A 26,302-nucleotide genomic window follows, 5' to 3' on the forward strand; every position below is an offset into this window, starting at 1 on the left:
TACAAACACAAAGAATAATATTTTATTTTCAAACAAATATGAAATGGAAATAATTAGTGAACACGTCTGAAGAGGGCCTTGTTTACAATACCAACAAGAATGTCCGACAGACAGCTTTGCTTTCACTTGCTACATTAAACAAATAGCCCTGCTTCTACAAAACTAGAAACAACAATCTTCATCACCATGATCTCTTCTACTGTTAAGGATTACAATGCCTCTTATAGATATCAAAACTCACAGACTTCCTGTACCTCTATGAAACCACAAAAAATACTTAACTGCTGACAAAATTATGCAGAAGATGAAACAATGCACAAGCTTCCAGGAATAGCATCATGCTCTGGGGTAGTGAACAGGTTACAATGCTCTGCCATTTTCAACTCACAAACTTGAACAAATCTTCTTGTAGAATGAATGAAATGGCAACTCACAAACTCGAACAAATCTTCTTGTAGAATGAACGAAATTTTCTTGTCTGGAGAAATATCTCCTTGTTCAAGAAAAATAAATTGCAGAATGACTCGATAGAACAAAGTATTTATACAGATTCTTACAGGAATTGATACAAATAAGCCTTGAAAATTTTCAGCTTCCAAATTGACATCAGAACAAGTTGAGAGCAATCTTTTGCTTGTTTTGCTTCCACTTGGGCATCTTGTAGAAAGCCTCCTTAGTCATTCCAAACTTCTCCCGGAACTCCTCAGAAGACAAATAAGTCTGAAGTCATACAAGTCAAACAGAATAAAACACAATATTATTCAAATAAATTCAAAATGAACAAAAGAATTATATAGTATTGTATCTAACAAGCATATTCTACCTCTCTTTTTGTCACATCAATATCTGAAACAGGATCTGAAGATGATATCTTTAAACGGTCATAGGGGAATGTGATCAGCCCTTCATCATCTTCAGGTTCATCTTCCTTTAAGTCCTCTTTTATAGTTAGTGCTTCAATTCTGCTACTCATAGAATTGGAACCACTTCTGCCATTCATGGAAATACTATTTGGTCTGCTTGGTGAAACTGGACTTGTCTCCGGCTTTTTAGGTGGAGTTTCAGGGCTGGCTTCTGTTAAGGAGAAAACCCCATAACAGGGATAGTACTGTTAGCTTGACCTTTTACACAAAGTCTTATTACTGATATTTGAAGCACTAATAATAAATACAAATAATTTAGAGACAACAAACCATTACCTGAAAAATCACTCAGTAATTTCCGTTCCTTGAAAGGCTCAAATTTAGATGTTAGGGCTGCTATAGCCTGTGATCTTGGCGTAGTAGCTGTCTTGCTTAGTGAATCTGGTGTCACTGACTTAGGATAAAGTTTCCTTACCACAGGAGGAGGTGTAGAAAGATTTCTTGGATTCTCAAAGGCTGAAGCCAAAGCATTGAAAGCTGGAGATCTTCCCCTCACACGAACACGATCAGGGCTAAAAGACATGCTTCTGGAGCGTTGTGATGTCTTATCTGGCATGCTCATACGTCCTCCATAGGAAGCTGGAGTACGCCTCTTAGGTTTCTGTGCAAATGCAAACATCAAAATACTGAGGTTTATGTGTATTTGCAATGATTCCACAGCTAGCAACCATTGTAGATAAACTGAAATAAAAATATTTTTATTATGTCCGCAAGACCATACAGTCCATAGGGCTAGCAATTGCATCCATAGCACATAATCAGATAAGGAGCAATTCAGTTGCTCAGAAAACATCAAACATTGAACAGAATGAGATAGGTGAAGCTTGAAGCTGTCTATTGTATTTTGTTTTCTTGTATCATGGCAGAGCTATGATTTGACTCGATAGCCATGTTAAGGGTAAATATTAACCTGAGATAAGCTAGGCTTTAATTTACGAAGCCATTTTTTCTTGTGAGACATTTGAGAAGACCAGAATTACTAATTTCTACCATCCAAATTAGAAAAGTTCCCATCCAAACATCTGACATTTTCACCTCTCTGTTTTAAAATTGTTAGCCAGTTTACTACAAGATATAGAAAATTGTCGCAGTAAGCTGGCTAATGTTGAGTAAGAGGAATGCATGTCATTCAAAGAAAGCTCCGCTCCATAACATTCTTAGAGCTCATTAAGAGATCTTCAGAAATGTTGTACAGTGATGCATGAAGTTCACATAACTAGGCACTGAATCTAATTGCTTGCAAATATCATGAAAATGGTCATGCTTCCATGATAGATATGTACTGCAGAAAGAAAAGTTCAAATTTCAGGGGATCACATTTTGAGCATCTATTAAGTATGGCCCTATTACATCTAAATTGCAGAGATTCACCAAATTATTCTAAGGAAAGAAAAGAACTTTCTATCACTATTTTCAATCCTTATTACCAGGGTGCAGGAATTAGCATGGTTCCATGTCTCATTAGCCCTAGTGTGGCTACAAGGGTTTTATCATTAACATCAAATTATCTAACTTAAGATTATCCCCTTGTTTAGACAAGATTAACCTGTCAACATGTGTGCCATTGCATTTGAAAATAAAGGCATGAATCTTTCAGTATACTGAGCAACACTTGCCTGATATTCAACGATAAAGGAGACATAATTCTCCCAAAAAACCGAAACGTGAATCTACTCAAAAGCTATCGAGTAGAACGATGTCAACATACATGAACTTGAGGAAAGCCTGAAAGTAGATGCAAAAGCCAGAGAAATATAAAGAAGGCTTTCTTACATCTGCAATTGGAGATATTCCAGTTTTAATAATGGAAAGCTTCCTTTGGAATGAATTTCCATGCATCTGCAATCACATGCCAAATATTCGAAACCAAAATCAGACATTGAAAACAAATTAGTTTATACAAAGTATGAGAAAGATAAGCACCACACAGTCAACATTATCAACTACAAAACAGTTCATAACATATTCGGTGTGTTGGTGACAGAAAGCAAATTTAGAAACACAAGAAACTTCAATAAAACATTGCACCAAGCATCTTAATTTATGGCTTCAACACCAGCAAATCTCCTAGAAAAAATAAGATTAAAAAGCTCACAGCTGTCTTTGATGAGTCCCATGTGAAAAAACGTGTGAAAAATAATGGTTCACTCCCCTCCATGATAACAAATATTGGTGTTTCTGAAGATAATCTTTCGAGTAGTACATCCTTTTCAAGATATTTCTGTTTAATCACAGGCAAGAAATTAAATTGACCAATGTATATCGAATGTGTGAATACAAAAAGGTAAAAAGTCAATTTCAAGAGAACATATTTGTTGTTACCTGGCCAATATTTAGAGCCTGCTGTTTAAGCTTTGAGTCAACCTGTTGCCCCACCCAAATGTAGATCTCCGAATGGCAATCCAAAATCATCATGTCTTCAGTCATTAGATCATCTTGAACAAAGTTGAATATCTCTGTTACCTGCGGTAAAGAATACTTAAATTGTCAATGCAAGAAAGTCTACTGAAACACTTCTTAAAAGATAAAAAGGCTTTCTATTAAATCATATTACAGAGGATTAATTAAATTGTACCTCCAAATTTCCTGAAAAACCCACAATTGTTCCAAGGAAGCATGTAACGATATGTCCCAAAAAGAAAAATAATATTAGATTAATGACTCTTTAAATTCAAAGAACAACAGCGAGGGAGATAAACTGGAATCAAGTTGCAGAACATGTATTTTCAAATAAGATCCAACCTTTAGACAAACTGCATGAAAACAAGTGAGGATCTTTGCTTATATCCTTAACCACTTTTTGACTTGAGTATTCCTTTTTACCTCCAAGCACATTCCAAAATGCCTCAGATTCAGTTCCTTCTTTTTGTGGCTTGGACTGTACGTCAGCCTGTTAATGCATGTAGTAAACAGATTAAATATCAATTTTTAAGTAGAATCACAAGCCTGGAATGCTAGACATAATGCAAAAGAATGGTTACAGAAGCAATTTGGTCTTCAAATTTCATGCAGGCTCCCTTTAAAAAATAAAAATATGAATATATATATAAATCACAATCAAAATATAGAAAGCTTCCCGAGGCAATTATAAGTACATTTAATATTGCTAGTTGCTAGAACTACTTTAACATAGTCTTAACCAGAGATGGCTCAAGAAGTTAACTCATATTGTTAAACCTTCTCATCAAAATGATCCAATTCACAAAGCTTCCAAAGTTCACACGAGCAGTGACACTTTAGTCATCAACATTACCATGTACGACAAACTCAAAATTTTATTCCAACACAAAGACTTCACAATCTTAATCTATATTAGGTCTCAAGTTCATGCGAAATCAACATCCCATATAAATATAAAAACAGGACCCATAACACAGCAGAAGCTTTCTACCTTTATCAAGTCCAACATTCTCTCAACAAGTTCATGATCCTGTGTTGTGCTAAGACTGCCCAGCCATGTAAAGACAGTCATCCCCACTTGCAAGATATAACAATATGATGAATTCAAGGATGTTGCTACCTGCACCACATATTCAAAAAATTAATGGGTTGACACAACTGAAAAAGACTTCACTCTTTTAAGAAACATGTGAAAGTAAAATATTTCATCCAATTAGAATGCTTGCACTACTAATTAATGGAGGAAAGCCACAACAAACAAACTCTTGCACATTGAAGCAGTTATGCAAAGTTCACTTTAAAATCTTTCTATTACAAGTCGCATGATATGCCAAAAATGAGAGATGTTGATTATGAATTAGTACATTGAAAAAAACATCTTGAAGTAAAATAGTAATAAAAGATCATTTTTGACAGAAAGCAAAGCTATTACAAAGATTCCAACTGAACAATCCATGGAGTAAAATTTCAATTTGTAAATATCAATAAGATTGGACATTTAAAAATCCTTTCATTTTGAAATTATGTTGACATTTCCAGATGAATTCCAGGTTGTGAGGAGCATTTCTGCGCATATCAACTACAACATTTCCTAATTCTTCACTACATATGTATCAAATTCCAATAAACCAGAAGTATTTCTGAGCAATATTTTTGTAAGTTTTTGCAGCAAAGCAACATGTCCTATATCTTTACTACATGTGTTTTCAATTACATTTAATGATTTAACCAAAAGATTGTACTTATGTAACAAATTACAAAATTATAGTTGAACCTTAGGAATTTCGGAAGTAAAATTTGCTGTGATAGGCAACTTGGGATATTTCGGAAGTAAAATTTGCTGTGATGGGTGACATTGATAGATTTCAGCTAGATTTTCTTATTTATTATTAATCAGTCCTGTGAAAGTTGATCTCTTTGGTAAGGTAGTTTCGCAACATAAGAATACTCATTGTGTTATAGTCAGCTACAACTTGCCCTTGATCTTGAGTCTTGACTGTAGGCAGAACACAGTCATCGAGACTTCCACCAGAAACATGCAAGTCCATCCACAACAATGGTTTGGACCTGGACATTTTCACAAGAGATTTGATTTCCTACTAAACCAAAAGCAAATAACAGATTCAGCCTTCAGGGGGCCTGGATCTTTTGAGCTCACATATCAAAATACACACACACATGCCAGACATATCAATATAGATCATAAAACATTCAAATCAGAAAAGGACTACTAGTAGAAGAATGCAGCATTCTGGTAACAAAAGGTAAAGTTCCAAAAAAAATCAAGTCATCAACCATCCAAATCTTCTCTTAGAAACAGAGCTGAATCGTATATGTTTTGTTAAGTGACCAAACTCCCACATAGAGCAATGTGGTTTTTGCATCGTTACAATATAAGTTTTGCAGAATGGCAAGTCCCAGTGTCTCTGTGTTCCATGATAGTTGAGAAAACTTATGTGCCAGAGAACAGATCCAGAACTGTGTAAAAAGCATATGCCCACTAGTAAAACACCAATTGAAGAGTGTGACAACAAAACTTAAAGAGTTCAATTGATTTTGGGAGTAAGATTTGTTTGTTCAAAGAATACTTTGATTATCATATCAAAAAGACTTGGTTTACCTCAATTTGGATACACTGTTGGATCTGCTACCCAGTATTCTCATCTATTTACTCATTCTTTAGGTATTTGGATGCAGTGCATGTAACATACTCTTACAATGTTACTCTACATGCTAGACAGACATATTCTCTTTGCAATTCTCATTGTCTCTAGCTAGCTCAATGGAACTATGGTATGTCTTTCCCTTCTCCCGCCAGTCTCTGTCTCATCAACGAGCTTATAAACTTCTTAAACATAGTTACATAACAAAAGTCACATATCTTTAACGGTTAACCTACAAGTTAGTATAGCTTTTGTATGAGTTGTCTTTCCACGATGTATCAAACTATGTGATGATTTATCAGAAATCAGTTGCATTATTCCAAATCAATATTTATTGATTTTTCATGAGTTATACTGTTTAAGAGAAGCCACCTCTCATGTGCACGAATAGTTGACTTAGCTAGCACTCATTGCACCTCAGTGAGGTGATAGCCCAAATCTTGTGTGGTTGTCAACCATCTAAGTACTAGTCTAGCTCAAACAAGATTAAATATGGAGTTTCCCTCACAATCAGTCCTGCTTAGCTTGCCATCCCAATTGTAAAACCATCACCACTGCAAAAACACCTTGAAAAACAACCTACAGCAGCAAATAAAATAGAAAGAGAGAGTTTGACTCAGTGTTCCAAGAATTGCCTGAAAATTGCCTGAATCGCCGGTTTGGCGATTCGATTTAGGCCAAGTGATTTTTTTGGAGCCGTGAATCAGCATGGCTGATTTTTTGTCATGAATCGCCAATTCAGGCAATTCATGGCAAAAGTCGCCTGAATAGGCAGCAAAAATCGGCCGCGGCATGGCATAAAGTTGGCTTTTAAAATTAAAAAACACATGTTTTTTTAATTTTCTTTTTGGCCTTTCCTCTTTGTTTTAACCCTAAAGGGCCTTCTAATTGTTAAGCATTAGTAGAAGAGAGGAGAAGTGAGAGAGAAGCAGAGAAAAGAAAAACCACAGGTTTCCAACCAGCAAGAAGGAAGAGCACCAAAAAGATCAGAAGTCCATCTGGGGAGGCCATAAATTGCATTGGGAGCATTAAGGAGTCAACATCAACACTCTTCAACTCATTTGCAAGAGGTAAGTGCTGATTATTTTTTTGCATGTTAGTGTATTATGCATTTTTTGTTAAATTTTTTTAATTTTCATTTGCAAATCTTGAATTTTTTTAGTTTTACTAAATTGCAAACTAGAGTTTGTTGTTTTGTAGCTTTTGTTTATTAGTTTCAAAGTTTGATATTTTACATAAATTTTCTTATTGCAACAGCCCTTTGCTTTCATTTTCTGCAATGGGTAAAAAAGATGAATGTTGGAAATATACCAAAGAGTTCCCTGATAGAAAAAAATTTCAAAAGAAATGTATGTTTTGTAAAGAAATAAATTCTGGAGGTATTTATATATTCAAATACCACATTGCTGCTATAACTGGACATGATATGACAATTTGCACTCAACAAACTACTGAGGCAAAACGCACTTATTTATTGGCATTAGAAAAATATGAACAAGAGAAATTGAATAAGAAAATACAACTTGAAGGGTTAAGGGTTATTGGCTCCCATGCTCCTGTAGCCGCATCTGCAACTACATCAGCTTCCACATCCATAGGTTGTGTTGGAGAGGGTTCTTCCAGGCCTCCTTTTCGTCCTAGTTCGAGTGCTAGTGCTAGTGCTAGTGCTAGTGCTAGTCAATCTTATACTGAGACTAAGTCCAACTCCAACCTATTGCGGCGTAGAGTGCGAAAAAACAGAATGGATAGTTACTTTGCGCCCTGCACTACTCCTGGCTCACAACCCATGCTTGAGGGCATAGGTTTGAACAAGGAGATTCATGATGCTGCCAAAAAAGAGATTTTCAAATTTTGGTACCTTTGCAACATTCTATTTGTTGCAGCCAGTTAATTGATTCTTTTTTCTTTGTTTTCTTTAAGGTTAAACTTAAAAGTAAAACTTTAATTATATCTACTTGTTTTATGATTCATTGATTAATCATAGATTCACTTTACAAGCTTACATAATGATTTGACATCTAAATTTCTAATCATTATCTATTTGTGATAGGGCTCCTTATTGGCAAAACATGATAAATGCAATTGCTTTTTGTGGTTCGGGGTTTGAAGCCCCAACTAAGGCTAAGTTGAGTGGATACCTCTTGGATGATATGGTAGAGGATATGAGGGTTGAGCTTGAGGAGAACCAAAAAGAGTGGATCGAAAAGGGTCGCACCATCATCACTGATGGTTGGACAGATAGGAAGAATAGAACACTCCTCAATTTTCTTGTGTCCTGTGGAGGTGATTGATCATTCTACTTTCCCACATACATAATTATGAATCGTGATTGAATATTTCAAATTTTGATTTGTTGATTGTTAATTTGTTGATGATCTATTATAATTCGTTGTTTTGTAGGATATACCATGTTTCTCAAATCCATTGATGCTTCCACTCATATAAAAAACGCCACATACTTATGTGAGGTTATTGAGGAAGTCATAGCAGAGGTGGGGGAACAACATGTGGTGCAAGTGGTGATGGATAATGCAGCAAGTTATATTGTTGCAGGTAAACTTTTAACTTTTCAAGTTTTGAAAATAAATTTATTTGAATTTTGAACTTTTTCTAATTCCAAGTTTCCTAAGTTCTAACATGTTTGAATTTCTAATTAACTTTAAATTGTTGTAGGTAAACTTTTGATGGAGAAGCACCCCACCATATTTTGCTCCTCTTGTGCAGCACACTGCATTGACCTCATGTTGGAGGAGATTGGCAAGCTTGAGTGGGTCAAGTCATGTGTTGAAAGGGCAAAAAATATATGCAAGTTTATTTATAATCATTCATTTGTCCTTAGCACAATGAGGAAGTACACAAGAGGCAAGGAGTTAGCTCGTCCAGGCATCACAAGATTTGCCTCGAATTTCATCACACTACAGTCCTTGTTGACATTAAGGGACAATTTGAAGAGCATGTTTGTTGGGCAGGAGTGGATTTCATCTTCCTATGCTATGACCATTGCAGGGGTAGATGTGGTGAATTGCATATTTGATGATGATGGTTTTTGAAAACCTACTAAAGAAATCCTTAAGGTAAGTTTATTGCAATTTAACATTTAGTGTTTTACAGTTTACTATTTAGTATTTAATATTTAATGTTTAATTGTTTAATGATTTAGTTTTACTTTAAATTATATTATTTTGTATTTAAGTTTTGACTCAAATCTTCATTTTACTTTATATGCAGGTCGTTGAGCCCCTTGTATCTCTCCTACAAACTGCTGACGAGGAGAAGCCCTCTATGGGCTACATATATGAGGGCATGGATAGGGCCAAGGAGACTATTAGAGCCCAATATGCAGGAGTGCAGGAGAAGTATGCCCCTATTTGGGATATCATCGATAGGAGATGGCAGAATCAGCTCCACCAACCCATCCATGAAGCAGCTTACTTTTTGAATCCGGCATTTCGTTTCCATCCTGACTTCAAGGCAGATGAGGAGGTTCTCACTGGCTTATATACAATAATCCAAAGGTTGAGTAGTGATGAGGATAGCGCAGCTGCAATCATTGAGCTCAACAAGTTCAATAATAAAGAAGGGCCACTTTTCTTTGGAAGGATGGCCATAGATGCCTAGACAACAATACAGCTAGGTAAAAATTAATAATATATTCATGAATCTAAAGTTTGACTTATAAGTTGTGCATTTTAAATTTTAATTGTTGATTATATAATTTTAAAGTTGTAAATGAGACTAATTGTTTTTGTTTTCCCTTATTTTAGATAGATGGTGGCAAATGTTTGGACCCACAACCCCAAAACTTCAAAAAATTGCAATCCGTATTCTGAGTCAGCCAAGCAGCACTTCTGGATGTAAGTGCAGTTGGTCAATGTTCGAGCACATCCACTCGAAAAGAGGAAATAGGTTGACTGTGCAGAGGTTGAATGATCTTGTCTTTGTTTATTACAACCTTCGTCTTAGGATCAGACAAATTTTGGGCGTTGACTCCTCTCCGATCATTCTAGAGGAGATTGATCCAGAATCAGAGTGGGTCACAGAGGCCGTGGATCCAGTCTTCACAGAGGGAGACCGTAAGTGGGTTGACCAAGTGGATATAGAGGCTGAGGCTGTGGCCATGGCAGAGGAGGCAGCTAGAGCACGTTCAGGCACTAGTAGATGCACACGCCCACGCACAGACACAGACTGTAGCGATGTTGTTCATGAGGCCATCTTACATGCAGGGGATATGGCTAGGCGGTCCTCTAGGACCTACCTTAGACGCCTTTCTAGTAGGCAGACTGGATACTCAGAGGCTGAGGTTGAGGCTATGACCAAGCTTGAGGATGATGATGAGGATGATGAGGCTTGAGCTAGAGCCTTGTTTTTTTATTTTGTTTATAGATATTGATATTGATAGACATAAATTTCATGGATCTTCCTCTTAGATTCTTACATACATTTATGATTTGATGTCTTATGGATCTTCATCTTACATACATTCTATGATTTGAATCATTATGATCATATGATTTCTATTTACTTCAGCTACAACCTACAATTTACATTTTACGTAGTTACATATGTGATGGATTTATCATTTATGTTCCATGTTTATGTATGTTAGCTTCTATTTGATGATGTTATAGTGTGTTTAACATATATTCAATCAAGGGTGCATGAAATAAATTTTGAAGTCTTAAAATCTCTAAATTTTAAGGTTTTTTTTTAATTTGTCAATTCATAGCCAATTCATGGCCGATTCACGATTCGATTTGGCCTTGCCGATTCCGATCCTATTCCGATTCTCGTTACTTTGGTTTGACTAAAGCCCAAAGTCAAAGAACAAAAGAGCTAGCCAATTTATAAGGTGGGGAAGGAAAGTGAAAAGAAGCAAGTAAGAAACGATCAGATCTAAAGCAAGTGAAGCTATAGCAATCATAAAGACGGTCATCATTGAAGAGGCAAGCCTAAACGTGCCATATAAAAACCATTGTAGGATGGATAGTTCACAGTTAGCCAAGCACTCATCAAGGCATAGGCATTTCTGAAGGGAGAAGTCTACAGACCGTAAATCTGAAAATTTCCATAAGATTCTGCAATTCATAAGAAAATCAGAGGTTTCAGCTTACTAGAAAACAAGGCTGTCTTAGGTGCAAAGGTAGGTTTAGATTTGACTTAGAACAAAATCAAAAAGATCAGAGGGCTGCAAACACAGTGAGGATCAGCTCGAGTCTGAAAATCCTCTAGATTTCTGATTTTTATGAAAAAATCTTAATAATCTTCAAGCCACTAATCTGTATCAGAGTTCGTTGCAGGGAGTGTGGGGGTTATTTTACAAACAAACCAACTGATTCTAAGAGGGAAGTGTCCAAGGTAAGCATATTGTGTATTGTCTTCAGAATAATCAGTATTCATGCATCAAGAAAAAGGTTTGAGCCTTGCATTTGGGACACCAAGTAAGTCACAAAGCTATGACTTTTCAATGCCTTATCTATCTGATTGTACCTTATTTGCTGACCACATCCGCAGACCTTGCCTTCAAACATGTGTCTTCAAAAAATATCTTAAAAACATGACTATTAACATTCTGATTTCTTTTCCAAGTCCACAAGTCTGTAGCAGCAAAAGACTACTTTTGTGCTCTTAAATTGGTTTGTCTTCAGACAAATCCTCAGATTTCAAATTTCAAATTTCTTCAGAATTCAAAGTCTCTCATACTTGGTTCCAAGTTTCATTTGTAGTTTGTAGCCTTCAAGTATTTGAATTTTTCTAAGCTATAAAGTTCCAAACAAATGGTACAATCAAGAGATTAAGAATTTCCTTACAAGATCATTAACTTCATGCTGCCTTCTCTTTTGCAGGGGTAATTGCATGAGATACTAATAAGCAAGGAGGACAAGGATGGAACAATCAAGAGAATCTTGAGTAAATCACAAAGTCTCTATACAAGTTGATCTTCCACTAAGAGACTAAAGTGCACAAAATGGGGACTAGGCTATAAGGACATTGATGTGTCCCTCTGCAAGGCAATTTTCCACCTGATTAAATGCTTGAAGAATAAGGACTATCTTATAGGGGAATCAACTTGTCCCTGTTCACATCGATTTTCCACAAGGTCAAATAGGATTCAATTCAATAGCGAGTTGTTAGGGACCCCAATTTGTCCCTATAAGGGATCAAGGCTAAAGGATTTCAAGCCAAGGAGGTAACAAAATGTATTAAGGACGTCCCAAACAATGGAGGGGAAAACCTCATCACACAAGGATGATCAAAAACTATTAGGAAAGGTCTATAAATGAGAAAGATTGTCGTCATCAAACATTTAAGAACATAAAAATTACAAGTCTATGATCAACATTGAGAAATTAATCATTCCAAGGAAGCTGAGATATCAGGACCAAGTTCAGATACAGGATCAGTCAAAAGGAACCTTGTGAGGATGAAGATGACTAGGAATCCCAAGCACTGATGGGGGAACTGAAAGAGAACAAGTTCAAAGGAAGTTTGGCAACTCAAAGAAAATTCAGAACAAGATTCACAAGCAAGGAAAATGAAAAAGTTCCAAAAATCAAGAGGATCGAGTCCGAATACAGAAAAGACAAGGAATTACAAACAGTGAGGGTCCAAGTGCAAAGAATTCAGTTACCACAAAGTCTACACACTTGGAAGAAAGAATTCAAAGACCAATGAAGAATTTCCGAGGACAAGAAAGTGAAATTGAAATAAAGATTGCAAGAGAAAGAGGCATACATATTCTTGAGAATGACTTGTTCGAGGAATAAGTACCTTCCTATCGGTTCTCCTACTTTTGAATTTCCCCATTGGCCCACAAGCTGGTGCCTCGTTGTCATTGGATGAGCATTTAATATTTGCAGCAAACCTAGTTAGGGTTTTTCATGGACTTATATGAGATATTGATTTAAAATCAATCCATGTCATTTATTGTATTTAGAGCTCCTATATAAACCCCACTTCTCTCATTTGTAAGAGAGACATGTTGAAATAGTTGCTGTAATAATGCCAAATTGTTCTTAATTCATTGTTGGTCTTCATGGTGAATCACTTGTATTATTTAAAGTATTGCATGGTTTTTACATATCCTCACATAGATTAAGGATTTTATGTCATGTTGATTAGAAGTAGAGTTTAATTGAGTGAAAGATATTTTGGGTAAACCTTTTGTTAACTCACTTAGACCATTAATACTTGTTTGTTGATTGTAAGTTTCCATTGCGTGGTCAACTAGCATATTTCTAAGCTTGACTTCAATTATTGTATGCACATTGATGTGCATCAATCTATGGTGTTAAGGGAATGGCAATAGTTTGAACATCTCAACTTTACCTTAGGAGATCGCACTAGATTGGTTGATGTTGATGGCTAAACTACGTCTACTAAATTTAGAACGATGATCATAGTTTCTTATGTTCAAGGAATAGAATAGCTTTCTAAACCTTTTTCTTCCCAATTCGTTAGGTTGAAAGTATTTGAAGTAGTTGATATCCATAGATTGAACAGAGCAACGATTGAACAGCACAAGTTGCTTTGTGATACCCAATATATCGCATCATTCATTCTGAGTGAAAATCCACAATAAAAAGAAACCTTGAGATTGTCTCATTTGATCAACCATGTTCAACTAACTGCCAATAAATGAGGTGGTAACACTTCCCCCTAAATCATCAGAGACCTCAAGCCAGCGCTGTCATAATAGGGGCTGAGCCTTTGCAATCAGCAGGAATGAATTTATAAATAGGATCCTTTCTTAACAAAGCATTTTGTAAGTGGAGCCACACAATTATCTATATGAATTCCATAACTGGGTTCTTCTTATTGTGCTGAGAAACACATTAAGTTCTAGTGACAGCAAAAATTCCAATTTGCTTTAAAAAGTTGAAAACCATTCAAGCCTAATGCTCTCACCGGTTCAACTTGAAGTGCTTGCATATTATCTGGACCAGTTCCTTGCACCCTAAAAAGTGCAAGTCCATCTTCTTTGTAGGTATCATCATCAATCCCTTTCTCCTTAATGTATGCCTTGTACCCACTGCTAAGTCCACCCTGAAAGTACACAAAGAAAAAAGAATATGCCATTTGTAAACTTTCATCAAAATTTAAAATACTTAGGAAATTCAAAATATGTTTGTTTAGGTAAATCAATTTTGCAATTAGAATTCAAAGCTAAAATTCTCAAAATGACAATTCTAAATTTCTAATACAAGCACATTGCACATTGTCAAGCCTTCGGGGAAAAACAAGTCAATAAATGAAACACTTCAATACTGAATAGACGGCACCTTGTAAACAATGAAGCTTTGTAAGATTGCAAAGAACTGAGGAGGCTCCTTTCCCTCAAAGATCTGTGCCTGCAAGTATAAAAACCAAAGAAAATGTCATGAGTGAAATACAACTTAATAATTAAATTCAGAACTCATAAAACATCATCAGGTAATAATCAGATTAATAGCAAGCTTTCTACATAATAATAATAATCTTGCATTACAATACAAAAAATACAAATTATTAAATAAAAAGTGTCACAATAAAGTAGTTTCTTTCAAAATCAAATATCTCATGGCAAATAAGTTAATAACCTGAACTGGCTGCCCTTTGAATGACTCCACCATTTTGCTCACCAACAGTTGAGCCATGGCTCTATCTTCCTGTGACAAAACAAAACACAAATCTTATAAAGAACAATGTAAAGGAGGGAGTATTTCAACATATAGATGAAGATTGATACCATTTTATACCTCAATATAACATACCATTCAACAGCAAGGCATAATAAATAAATATAACAAATTAAACATTTAAGATTTTAACAGTCAGACATTATATCATATATCTGTATACCACTGTGTTGCCCAATTTTCAGTTCCATTCCCTTTTGCTCTAAGTTATAGTCAAGTCAATGTCATGTCTTGAGTTTGAGTCTACGTTACCTCTAGGAAGATCTTCTTCTCATCTACCCATCAAGCAAACCATGCGAGCAATACACTGGTCAAAAGGCTAGGTGATTAGGATTTTTGGAGGGTTTGTTTACACGTTCCTCTGATGAGAAGGAGGTTTGAAACTCCGTTGATCCATTGTTCCACATTCAAGAGCATGTTGGAGGTGAAAATTCACATTTATCTACAGTTTAATGGCAAATACCCTGGTCAAAGGTAGTAAGAGTAAGCGTGGAAATCCGATCAACGGTGTAGACTACATCCAAATCACCATGTCACGTAAAGAAAAGAAGAAAAAGAAAGTACACAATTGGTTGTTGAAAAGTCAAAATGCGTCGTCTAGCATTTGGACCTGCATGATCGTGATTGTTGATCAAGATCAAGATCAACGGTGCATCTTTATTTTAGAGAGTTTCCCTACAAGTACAAGCCCATTTCAGAAAATCTCCCGAAATAGCGCGATGTGTTGTCACATGTCAAAAGTGAAGGCGGGCACAAGATGTTACGAAATAATGATAGGTGGAAAGTGGGCCCATAATCAATGGTCTCCCGAGACAAAGTAAAGGAAAGGCATCGTGCTAAAGGGTTCAAGCCCGAAAAAAAATTAAAAAGTGCCATGCGTCTGAAGAAGGTAAAGGCATTTACTTTGTCAACATGCAAAGATTTAATCACAACCATCCATCAAGTGATAAGGAAAGATATATATTCAACGATGGCAATTTAAACTTGGGTGTCTGTTAGAATATGAAGATGCAATTGATGGCGCAAATGGAAAGTTGAACGTTTCTAAGGGCAATCCAAGGATCGCAAAGGCCATGGGTGGTGTCAGGTGTTGACGAGGAAGGTCAACCGCCAATATCATGCCAAAAATATCGTGTGACGCTTCATTATCAGCCTTATCTTTACAGTTTCTTCTTCTCTCTCTTATATATGATTATGTAATGGGCGACTGTTTTTGTCATATTCTGAACAGTTCAAGTGCTCTGAAATGTAATAATGAATTGCAATGGCCAAGTATCTAAAGGCCTATAAATGTAACTTTCATAGTAAATACAAAGATCGGCAATTTTATGCAACTTCTCCCCCTGTGTTTCCAGATACGAAGTGAGAATTGAGAGGTTGTATGAAATGGAGGATTTGATTGATATCTGCAACTAGGTCTCGTGTGATCTTAATTCCATTTGAGATCAACATTTCTAATGTTTTGTTTATTGTCTCCTCCAACTGAGCTAACCATGCATAGTAAAGTGCTCTCTATGAAATTGTAGGACAGATGTATTTGTAGCTGGTGATATCTTACTAGATTCCATTTTAGTGGAGGGTTATCAGTCAATGTGGATTCCATTTCATCTTTCATGTGCATCTCTACTCTTTCCCTAGATTGCATTTCATTAGGTCCAATCTACATTTGGAAGTAGGAGTAGATGTTAGAGAGCTTCAAGGTGATTTGTGATAGCTATTCTACTAGCTGTCATAGGTTACCCAAATCTTATCCTACCTAGGTTTTTTGTGTTTGCAAACAATCTGATTTATCCTCTTCTGCTCTCAGGTTAAGAGCATACCCCCATCCCAATGATCTATTAAAGACACAATTCATTGCATATCTTGCATATAAGGGAGTTGTACCTTATAATTCAGAGGGCAGTGATATAACACATATACTGACCCATTTGTTGGTGACATCCTTTTGTTTCCTCACATTCTGGGTGTCTAGAGTCAAGGTAAAGCCAAGTTAGCTAGAGGGACAAAATGTTAACCAACACACTACAAAATGTTTTAATTTCATTGACTTTCCCCTCATATCTGAGTTCACAGATCAAGCTAGCCATGATATGATCTGCTAACATAGCTACATACTCAAATCATTGAAGTATAACTAGAAAGGTTAAACCTGAAATGGTCAAAACCAAAGGATATGATCCAAGTAAACATAACCATTTTGAAAGAAGGAACCTTTCAAGAAACAAAGAAACTGATGTACACCAGAAAGCTAGATATAAATGCTAGAAAGTAGAAACCAATGCTGTTAAACAAGCTTGGACCAAAAAAACCAGAAACATCACCATCCTACAGGCTACAATCCAAGGAGCCAGCAGGACATTCCTAGAAGTTCTCCTAGCACCTAAGAAGCCTTGAAATTGATATAAATAATTATGAATATTGGTAGCTACATTGTAAGCCAAAAAAAGCTAATTTTAAACCCTTTGACAGACTTGTTACTTTGGGAATATACAATTTTGATGCTGGAAACTTTATAAGTATAATAATCATATTCATACAAAAATATTTCAAAGATTTCAGATCAACGACACTTAGATGGAAAAATTGAAGTATGAATTTGCCAAATTCAATATTTATCAAGACTGATCTCAGGTTAACAAATTTAGATTCAATGTGTTGTCATCATTGAAACATATAAGGATTTAATTGCCTATAATCTGTGTGTACTTTAAAGACACTCTTTTTCACCAAGAGATCATGTATCAAACCCAATGGTAATAAGAACTATGGAGCATGTATAGCTACCTCTTTGATACAGATTCCTAGCTACATAATTTGGTGATCAATGTTTGTATTCATTTCCCTCCTCACCTATCAATCCTCCTTGTCAGTTATCTATTGGCTCTTGGAATAAAATTTAATCTAAAACAGGTTGCTCACAGGACCAGAAAAATGTTATGATGGTTACAGAGTAGAGAGTAAATCCACATTCTCCATTTGCTCTAATTTCAGACCCATATATCAGCTATCTTTGAATAGCATCTTTGTACAAGAAGATATTCATATTGTCAACTTTTAAGCATACCTGAATGCTCTGTTTTCCAATCCAGGTACAAAGTAAGTATTCTTCTTTTTCCTCTCCAGGATAAGTATACTGAACTATGTAGCAATCTCCACTGTAAAATTTGCACTGTTCACTCAACGGGAGAGGTACTTTGTTGTTGCCATTAACTCGCCAAACCTGCAAAAGGCACAAGATGCATCATTATCAGACACAAAATAAGCTACATTACTTATATTAAGGCCTTATGAAGATGAGCCAAAATGAATTCCAGCTACTTCTTTTGCCCCTTAAGGTTTATATACCTGAAGATTACCAGTACAATCAATAAATGGTTGATGTTCATCTTTCACTGGAGCTGCTTTCAGCAAGCCCTTTACATTGAAACCTTGACGTTTGAGCATGGCTGCAGGATAAGATAGCAAAAACACATTTTTCTAAGTTACTTAAGTGAGATACAAAACAAATATGCCTCATTATTGGTACAAACCTACAACTTTGCCTCGTCCATCTTCAGAGACAGTTGTATCTGTACTTTGAGGCCACTTGTCAAAATTGGATTTGAACATGACAGTTTCAAAGCCCTCCACAACACGAGTGATGTGAGCTTTTTGTGATCGTCCTTGGCTAGCAATCAGCTCCTATGAACAAGAAAAAAAAGGAATTCAATAATTATTAAGAAGTCTAAGAATCACACATTTATGATGCTTCAAAGCAAATTTCTGAATTCTAGCCAAATGTGCCAAATGATTTGAGTACTCACTTCTGCAGCTGAGCTTGCAGATTTTCTCTCCTCAAGTGTTGTATTCCTACCCATCCAAACAAATATCTCAATACCGCAATCTACCAAGTAACACTTGTTTGTATCCAGCATTTCTCTTGTCAATGATTGAGCCTCCACTGCTTTTGCTCGGCCTTTTTGTATGCTATAAATTTCACCATTGATATACATAAGAATATATTAAAATATTAGCTGGTATGTGCAAAAACTTAAACCACAGTGCAAAATATAACAAGATACATTATCTGTGCACATTGCTGCCAACACACACAACAAACAAAAATTAGGCAACTAAAAACATCTAAAACTCACCATAATAGCTTTGCTGGAACAGATTCATCTTGAGATTCAATGGCACTGATTGACCTTTTGGCAAGAGGGGCAAATCCACCAAAAAAGCTCCAGAAATCGCCAGTTTCAGGATCCGCAACAAATTTGCCATCCTCTGATATTTTTGCAGCAAGCATTATGGCAAATCATTTTACTATTTATACTTAAAAACTAAATAGAATAAATCTAGTCATTTGTTCATAAAAAGGTTACTTCGGGAAATTAAAAAAGATACAGAAAATAGCAGAGTTGAGCACCCCTAAGTTTAGTGTTTTGTTTAGTCAACACTTTAACATATTAAATTACAAAATTCTGCTAACTTACCAATGGCAGCCACTTCACACTTCCCTTCATGAAATGTATCTTTGATATACTGAACAACCTCTAGCGCTTTGGCCCTCTCTTGAATAGAGGAACTGGAACCATTAAACTGAAATATTTTTGACTTGGTATCGAGGATAAAAATGTCATCATGGTTCAGAGATGAGCGTGCATAGGGCACCTGTCCAAGTCAAAGTGCTCACTCAGTATAGTTTCAAAAACAAGAGGAGAATTTTCAAAGCCTTTTCTATATTTCAATCATCAGAAGAAAATTACCTCTCTAACACGCACAACATGTTTTCCATTGCAGGCAAATAAACGAATAGGATATGCTTTTTCTTCAACATGCTTAAATCCTGACGCAATACCTCCTTCTTCAGGTATGATACAAGGCTTAAAGTATGACAAAAATTTGTCTGTTTCACGGCCTTGACATTCCCTATGCTGCACTGCACGGCCCCCAAGAGCCGCATCCAATTCAACAGTTTTTATTGCTGCAGTACCCGCTTCATCCTAATGATATCAATAATAGTTGTAAAAGAACAGAAAGAACCCGTCAAATGTCAGATTTGTTACTGTATCATAAATGGTTGCTTGAATGCTTGTAAGAAAATTTGAGCCATACCAAAGTTTTCAAAGGGTGTAAAAACTTATTACTATTGAAAATATATCATCCTGATGACATCAGAAATAGTTGTAAAAGAACAGAAAGAAACTATCAAGTATCCAATTTATTACTATATCATAAATGGTTACTTGAATGCTTGTAAAAGCTTTTAAAAGGGTGTGGATGCAAACCTGACTCGTGTCTTTTCCAAGCCAGTAATGGATATCATAATGGAAAATGCCACTTTTTAAAGCTGTTGTCTGTTATAAAAATTTGCAAAATTAGAAAAGGCACAACAAAGAAGCTACAGTGATATAATTATATACATTAATGAATAAGGGTACATGTATGTGCATAATTCATTTCACTAAGATAGCAATCAGTGTCTGTCCAATTTTAGCCAGACTTGACATCTAAGAAATAACCAAAAGATTCAACAGTACCAATGCCCATCTTTTAGACCCACATAGAGTGTTACAATTAGAATGATGAGGTGCATTCATGTGCAACATTTTCAAAACTGACCAGCTACATAGTAAATAGATTATGAGATCACTTCTAGGATATAGTAGCTTACCTTTAGAATAATATAGGAATCTCCAGACCGAAATTTTCCATAAGAAGATGTGGGGATCGCCACAGGTTTAAAATTTTCAATTCTCCATATTTCAAGTCCGCTAATCAAGTTAAGGAAAAGCAATACAACAAAATCCAATTCATCTTGAAAATTAAAAATTAAATATATTTGGGTACCCATGAAAACAAAGCAATTTGGGAACACACAACAAAGGAACATTAATATTATTCCTTGTAAGATTAAAAAATAAAAAGTATTTGGGAATCATGAAGACAGCAATATGGGAACACAAACCAAAGGAACATTAATATTATTCCTTGAAAAAATAGAAAAGAAAAGTATTTGGGAAAAATTAGAAAATGAATGTATTTGGGAATCAGAATCAGAAAAATCAAGACCCAATCCATAGTATTAACCAAAATAAAGCACAGAGGAAAAAAACTATAATCTACTTTATATGGATAGGATGAAAAGCTTCTGTACACATTTCAATCTCCACAATGTATTTAAAATGTAGCAGTAATCTGATTTGCAATAAAAAGTTTAGCAACCATTTTTTGCCAGTCAGTTGAGTCCAGAAGACACTCAATTAAGTGCTACACTAACTCACACAAATAAAACCACTTACAGATCAAAAAATATTGAATCTGCATAACAGATCTATATTCAAGGATACGCTTTCTGACCCGCACCCTGAAAAGCCGCATCCACATCTCTCATAGACACAGACATATTCGATCTTGACTTTAGTGTGCCAGTCCTTGGTTTCTGGACAGGATCCCTTCTGAACTTTTGTTTGGAGGATGTTGATGAGATCACCTAAGTAACACATTATATCAGTACAAAGTGTCACACAATATCAGTAGACATACACTTGCAATACAATTCTACCAGCCCAACAACCAATCGTTAAAAAATAATCTACTCAAAGAATCAAAGTAGACATGATCAACTTAACACAAACATTCAACTTTCATACAGGATATTGAAGGTTACAAAAATTATTTGCAACCTTTTTTTCAATCTATAACAAATGCCTGGAACTCTGATTCATAACACATGAAATCGTGAGTGTTATCCACAATTTTAAATTCAGGCGCAACCTTGTAACAGTTACTGAATTTGTGTTTAATTTAACTGTGTAAACTGTCTCTGCTCTTACTTCACGGAGAGGAGGAAGCAATCACTAGATCACTTCTTTGGATACATATGAACAAAACATGGCCACGTGATTAAAATGAGAGGAAGTCAACCTGAGTTCAAATATTAGGAAAAAAGGAAAAGAACATGGTGAAACAGAGATGAATTTAGTCTGAAAATCATCACACATCCAACAATATGAATCTGTGACAAAAAAGCAGGTTTTGTTTTAATTTCAATTACTAGGGCAAAATATCTGTAGTAAAATTGTATCCAAGAGTTACAGAATCCCAGCTCTTTGATTTACTTTACAACTAAACTTGGCACATTATTATAGTTATTCATTTCAAGTTAGAAGTGATCCTTACTTCATTTCTTAGGGAATATCAGAAAGACATCTGGGAGCAGAATTAAAATGAAGAATCAGATTGTCACAACACACCAAATGACATCAGTGTATAGCAAAATATGTACAAATTTTTATTTAACTCATAGATCAAATATCTCAAGCTCTAATTTACTTCCAGGGTCTACCTAAACACTGTTTCTTGTAATTACGTGAGCCTAATATTCATGCAAATTGTCACTTGCCTTATTCAAGGGACCATCAAAATCATTTTAAATTCATCTCATGGGAAACAAGCGAGCAATATATGGTAGCAAAATTGACGCGGATAGGCAGATCAGTACACATTGAACTATATCAAATCCATAGCGAATAAATGCCAAAAAAACTCATAGGCAAAATGCCTGATTTTTCTGATTTATAACCCTCGAATTTGTGCATGTATAATATGATTGTAAATTCAAGAGCTGCCTAATCAATCACATAGACTTGCACTTTTTAACCACCTCTACAAACTCCTGCTTACCTTCTTTGATTTAGAATACAAACTGATGCAGAGTTTGTCTCTTAAAAAGGAAACAAACACAAAGACTCAGAAGCAAGGCAAATGTTGAACATCAAAACAATTAATTTATTTCCCCAGGGAGAATTGACTGGAATTCTAATTTATGACAAATCAAGTCATGCCCAATCATGAAGTGTGATTGTAAATTAAAGTGCTACCTTACATATCTGCAATTTGTTGATAGACCTCCTCAATGCAAAGAACGAACTGATTCAGGTTCAGTTTTCAAGAAATGCCAGTTGAATTAATATTATTGGGGATACCAGCATATACTGGTTTTACTGTTCTATAGCAAAGAACATACAGATTTTGAATTCCTATAGGAAAATGTATGTAGCTCCATTTTGCATCAAGAAGCCAACTAATCACTGTGTAGCTTCATATAGCTATATCTGTGTTCATTGTCCTTAATTTTCTTTCATGAAAAGTATCAAGTCTGAGATCGTGTCTTCCTAAGGGTGAGAACAATACCTATTATCAAACTTATAATGTGTAAGCTGTCATCATGCAAGGAACATATCAAGATATGACAAAGATAATACAAATTCGGATGTCTTCCATGGGGAGAAAGCATCTAGAGCTTCAATTTATAGCCTATTGCATCTATGAGGCACTGTTGTACATCCAAGAGCTGCCTTACAGAAGAACTTATTCAGATAAAATTGACCTTCATAGTTTTTGACCGAGACAAATGAGTGATTTTTAGTTCAACTGAGGGAAAAGTGAAAGAAAGATATAGGGGCAAGATTGAAATTAGCGTGCAGAACATTGCCTGAAGAAAAGCATTGATCTGACTTACACTAATCAACTAACTTGATGCAATTTGCACCTTCACTTCTTTGGTAGAGAATACAAACTGATCCTGTTCATTCCTCATTTGCGAAAGGGAAAAAACATGTGGAGCCCATTGCACATAGTACAGCATCAATCCATAGTGAAGAACATGCAAGTTTTCATTTGTTTCCCCGACAAAATCAGCACAGCTATGATTCTATTACTATGAGTTTTAATTCTAAATCCACTAATTTAAATGCACAGTGAGGCATAGTTGTATGTCCAAGAGCTCTCTTTAACTGAGAGCTATGAATGATCCTGCGACTACTTAAGCAGAATTAAATTGTGTGATCAGATCGTCATACATAGTGCAGCATTGATCCATGAAAAATAGAACAAAATTTAATTTATTTCCCGCGGGTAAATGTACAAAGACATGATTTACAAATTACAACAGAAAAATTCACACATTAACATTTTTTAATCAACTCGTGCAATGTATCCCTCCCTTATTTAGTACATAAATGAAACTGATTGAGTTCATTCTTTGTCGGGAAGAAAGAAAACAACATACATGGTAGCAAAGGCAAGGAGGTCTCCAAATCAAACAATATAAATCCATGGTGACAAATATGCAAGTTTTGATTTCTTTCCCAGAGGAAACGACTGCATCTCTGATTCATTACTTACTAAGTTGTGGGCATAAGCTATTATTGTAAATCCAATAATCTAAATGCAAGCCGTAGATAAGATGTAATCAAATTCAAGAAAACAGAAAAAGCTCCTACGCTATTCATCCAACCGAGCTACAGCGAATGAAATTATTAATCTCGATCATCAGCAACTTCCACTGTCAATCCCTTGCTCAAAATTGCAATCGTTTAATACCAATCAGACAAAAAACCCGCCTGTCACTTAAAAACTACTGAAAACTAATCGAACAAAAATTAGCCACCCCTTACCTTATTTCCGCGCCTCTCCATTACATAACCGCCTAGGACTCGATCCAAACAACAACCAATATAAAGGCCTCAAACAATATAACACATAAAAATTACGTGTACCAACTCTTTTTCTCTCGAAAATTACTAATATCCAAAAATAGCAAAGAAAAAGAACCCTCACATTCCGCTTCGATCCTATAAACTTCCACCGAACGAATCGGCCTGCCCATTAGACAAATTCCACGCCAGGCTCTAACATCGATTCATTTTCATCCTATTTTTTTGCTCGATCTACACTAACAACAATATCACAAAAATCGAAAATAAAAACAAAAACTGCTCACCTGAGCTGTAAAGCCCGATCTTCGATTAAAAAAACTTGCACTTCTCAGAGCGAATCGAACTCAGGACCTCGCCTTCTTCGGCAATAATGCGCCCTAGAGAAAAGTAAAGCCAAACAAGAACTGATGGAGACTTTAGGTAAAGCTAAAGACAATCTTAGCGCTCTGCTATCATTCATACGTTCATTCGCTGTGGCCCAGAGCTTAACTGTAATGGACTGTAATCCCTTATTATAATGTCAAATTATCCCCTTTTAAACCCCCAACATTTTTTTAAAAATGTGCAATTGCTTATTGGTAGGAATATATACAATGTGTATATAACAAAATAGTTAAATAGGAAATTGTTGCAATCTACATCATTTTTGCCCCTTTTTCTTTTGACAATTGTTTTTTCGGTAGTTGATGCTTTTGCTTTCTCTGAATGCCAGGTCGGCCACCGTCCATTGCAGCAGCCATTATGACAAAAGCGTATTTTCCAGCAATCTTTTTCCCTTCGCCATGTTTGTAGTTTTTCACCTGCTTGCAATTTTTACGCCGTTATCATGATCTGTTTACTGAATTCTTGTCCTCTTTTCTTCCCGTGACAGCTACTTCCACCGTACTTGCATTTTTGGTAAAATATTGTTTTTTCAGTCGATTATTTTAGAATATTCGGATTTGGGGTTTTCTGGTCTTGAAGTTAATAGTTTTATACTCCCGAGTCCCAACGGATATGGGGTATAATATGAAATATGAATGAAGCCTTCGGTCTAACGACTTCGTGAGGTCATCATGTTTTTGGCACGCATTGCCTTGTTGTTGGGGGGAAGTAGTTATGTAGTGGTGGGGGTTTTTTAAGTGACCTAGGACACTATCCTACATGGATTGCAACAATCTTAACTGAAGTGACTAGTGTATGTCATAGGGAAAAGTTCTACCTTGGGCTAATCTAATTTCAGTTTTTGCATATATTTATGGTTATAGTTTTTGGGTATTTTAGTGATGTTACATATTTCCTTACCTAACTAATGTTTGACCGTTTACTCAAGAGCTTTTTAGGGGAAGGTGAAGATTTGGGTGTTTGGGCCAGTTAGGCACTTAACTATGGGTCCCAAGCATTCACAAATTGATTGTACACATATATAAATGAAAAATTGATTTTACACATATGTACATGAAAAACTATGAATCATTTTGGTCTCTATTGTGGGGTGTGAGTTTCTTTTGTTTATATGTTGTAAGATAAATGTGTTATTGAATGGTTAATCAATGTATATTTATAATTTGTTAAAATATATATTTATGTTTTTTAATGGGTTAAGTTATAAAGATTATTGAATGGTTAATTAATGTATACTTATAATTGTTTTAAATATATGTTTATGTTTTTAGGGGTTAAGACACATATCAACTATTTAATAGTATTTTTACATATTGTTATTCATTTTGAAATTATTATTATAGTTTTCTAATTATTATATATAATGAATCTTTTAAGTCAATCAATTGGTACTACATGTTGATATTTTATTTTATGTTGTGCATTTCATAGTGCAAGTTAAGATAGTAAATATAATGAAAAGGATGGAGAGAGTAAAAACTAAGAATCTATGTTGAGGTTATGTACGCACTAAAATATCATTCTCTTGAGGTCATTTAAGTTAAATAATATTCCCAAAGCACTATTTCAAGCATGGGAAGTTGGTTGAATGATAATGGATGGGATGCTCACCCTTCTTGGGGAAAAATAGAGAGAAAATGGATTGAAAGGGCTTTGATTAGAAAACCTAAGGCTTATGCAAATGTGGATGAATGCAACAATAGAATATCCTACATAGTTAATTAGTGGGTGTTTTTTGGGGGAGTTTTTTTAATGAATGATGGTTTATATTT

General features: G+C 35.4%; 1 protein-coding gene across 1 annotated transcript; it reads right to left on the reverse strand.

Moving 5' to 3' along the window:
* Positions 1-24,749, reverse strand: LOC149565880 (villin-4-like). Its single transcript, XM_089819353.1, has 23 exons — positions 24,431-24,749; positions 20,994-21,136; positions 20,318-20,417; positions 19,932-20,000; positions 19,410-19,646; positions 19,137-19,314; positions 18,795-18,927; positions 18,465-18,627; positions 18,192-18,342; positions 18,007-18,107; positions 17,726-17,881; positions 14,563-14,631; positions 14,266-14,334; positions 13,892-14,029; positions 4,315-4,443; positions 3,666-3,813; positions 3,499-3,509; positions 3,246-3,386; positions 3,019-3,144; positions 2,697-2,762; positions 1,200-1,524; positions 824-1,074; positions 1-720 (listed from the first exon to the last, which is right to left on the reverse strand). Exons 2-23 carry the CDS (start codon positions 21,047-21,049, stop codon positions 607-609), a joined length of 2,931 nt encoding a protein of 976 aa, XP_089675479.1. The 5' UTR covers positions 21,050-21,136; positions 24,431-24,749; the 3' UTR covers positions 1-606.
* Positions 24,750-26,302: the final 1,553 nt, after the last annotated feature.

This window comes from Cupressus sempervirens, chromosome 3, assembly GCF_028749045.1.
Source record: "Cupressus sempervirens isolate cs-2001-9-10 chromosome 3, ASM2874904v1, whole genome shotgun sequence".
In the NCBI taxonomy this organism is placed as follows: Eukaryota; Viridiplantae; Streptophyta; class Pinopsida; order Cupressales; family Cupressaceae; genus Cupressus; species Cupressus sempervirens.

Bases quoted from the DNA above. Each gene is read 5' to 3' on its own strand.
- LOC149565880 (XM_089819353.1), bottom strand. From the start codon at position 21,049: ATGTCTGTGTCTATGAGAGATGTGGATGCGGCTTTTCAGGGTGCGGGT. The intron at 2,763-3,018 runs GTGAGCTTTTTA...ATGTGATTGCAG, and splicing joins GGGACTCATCAAAGACAGCT to ATGCATGGAAATTCATTCCA. The intron at 1,075-1,199 runs GTAATGGTTTGT...TCTCCTTAACAG, and splicing joins ATTACTGAGTGATTTTTCAG to AAGCCAGCCCTGAAACTCCA.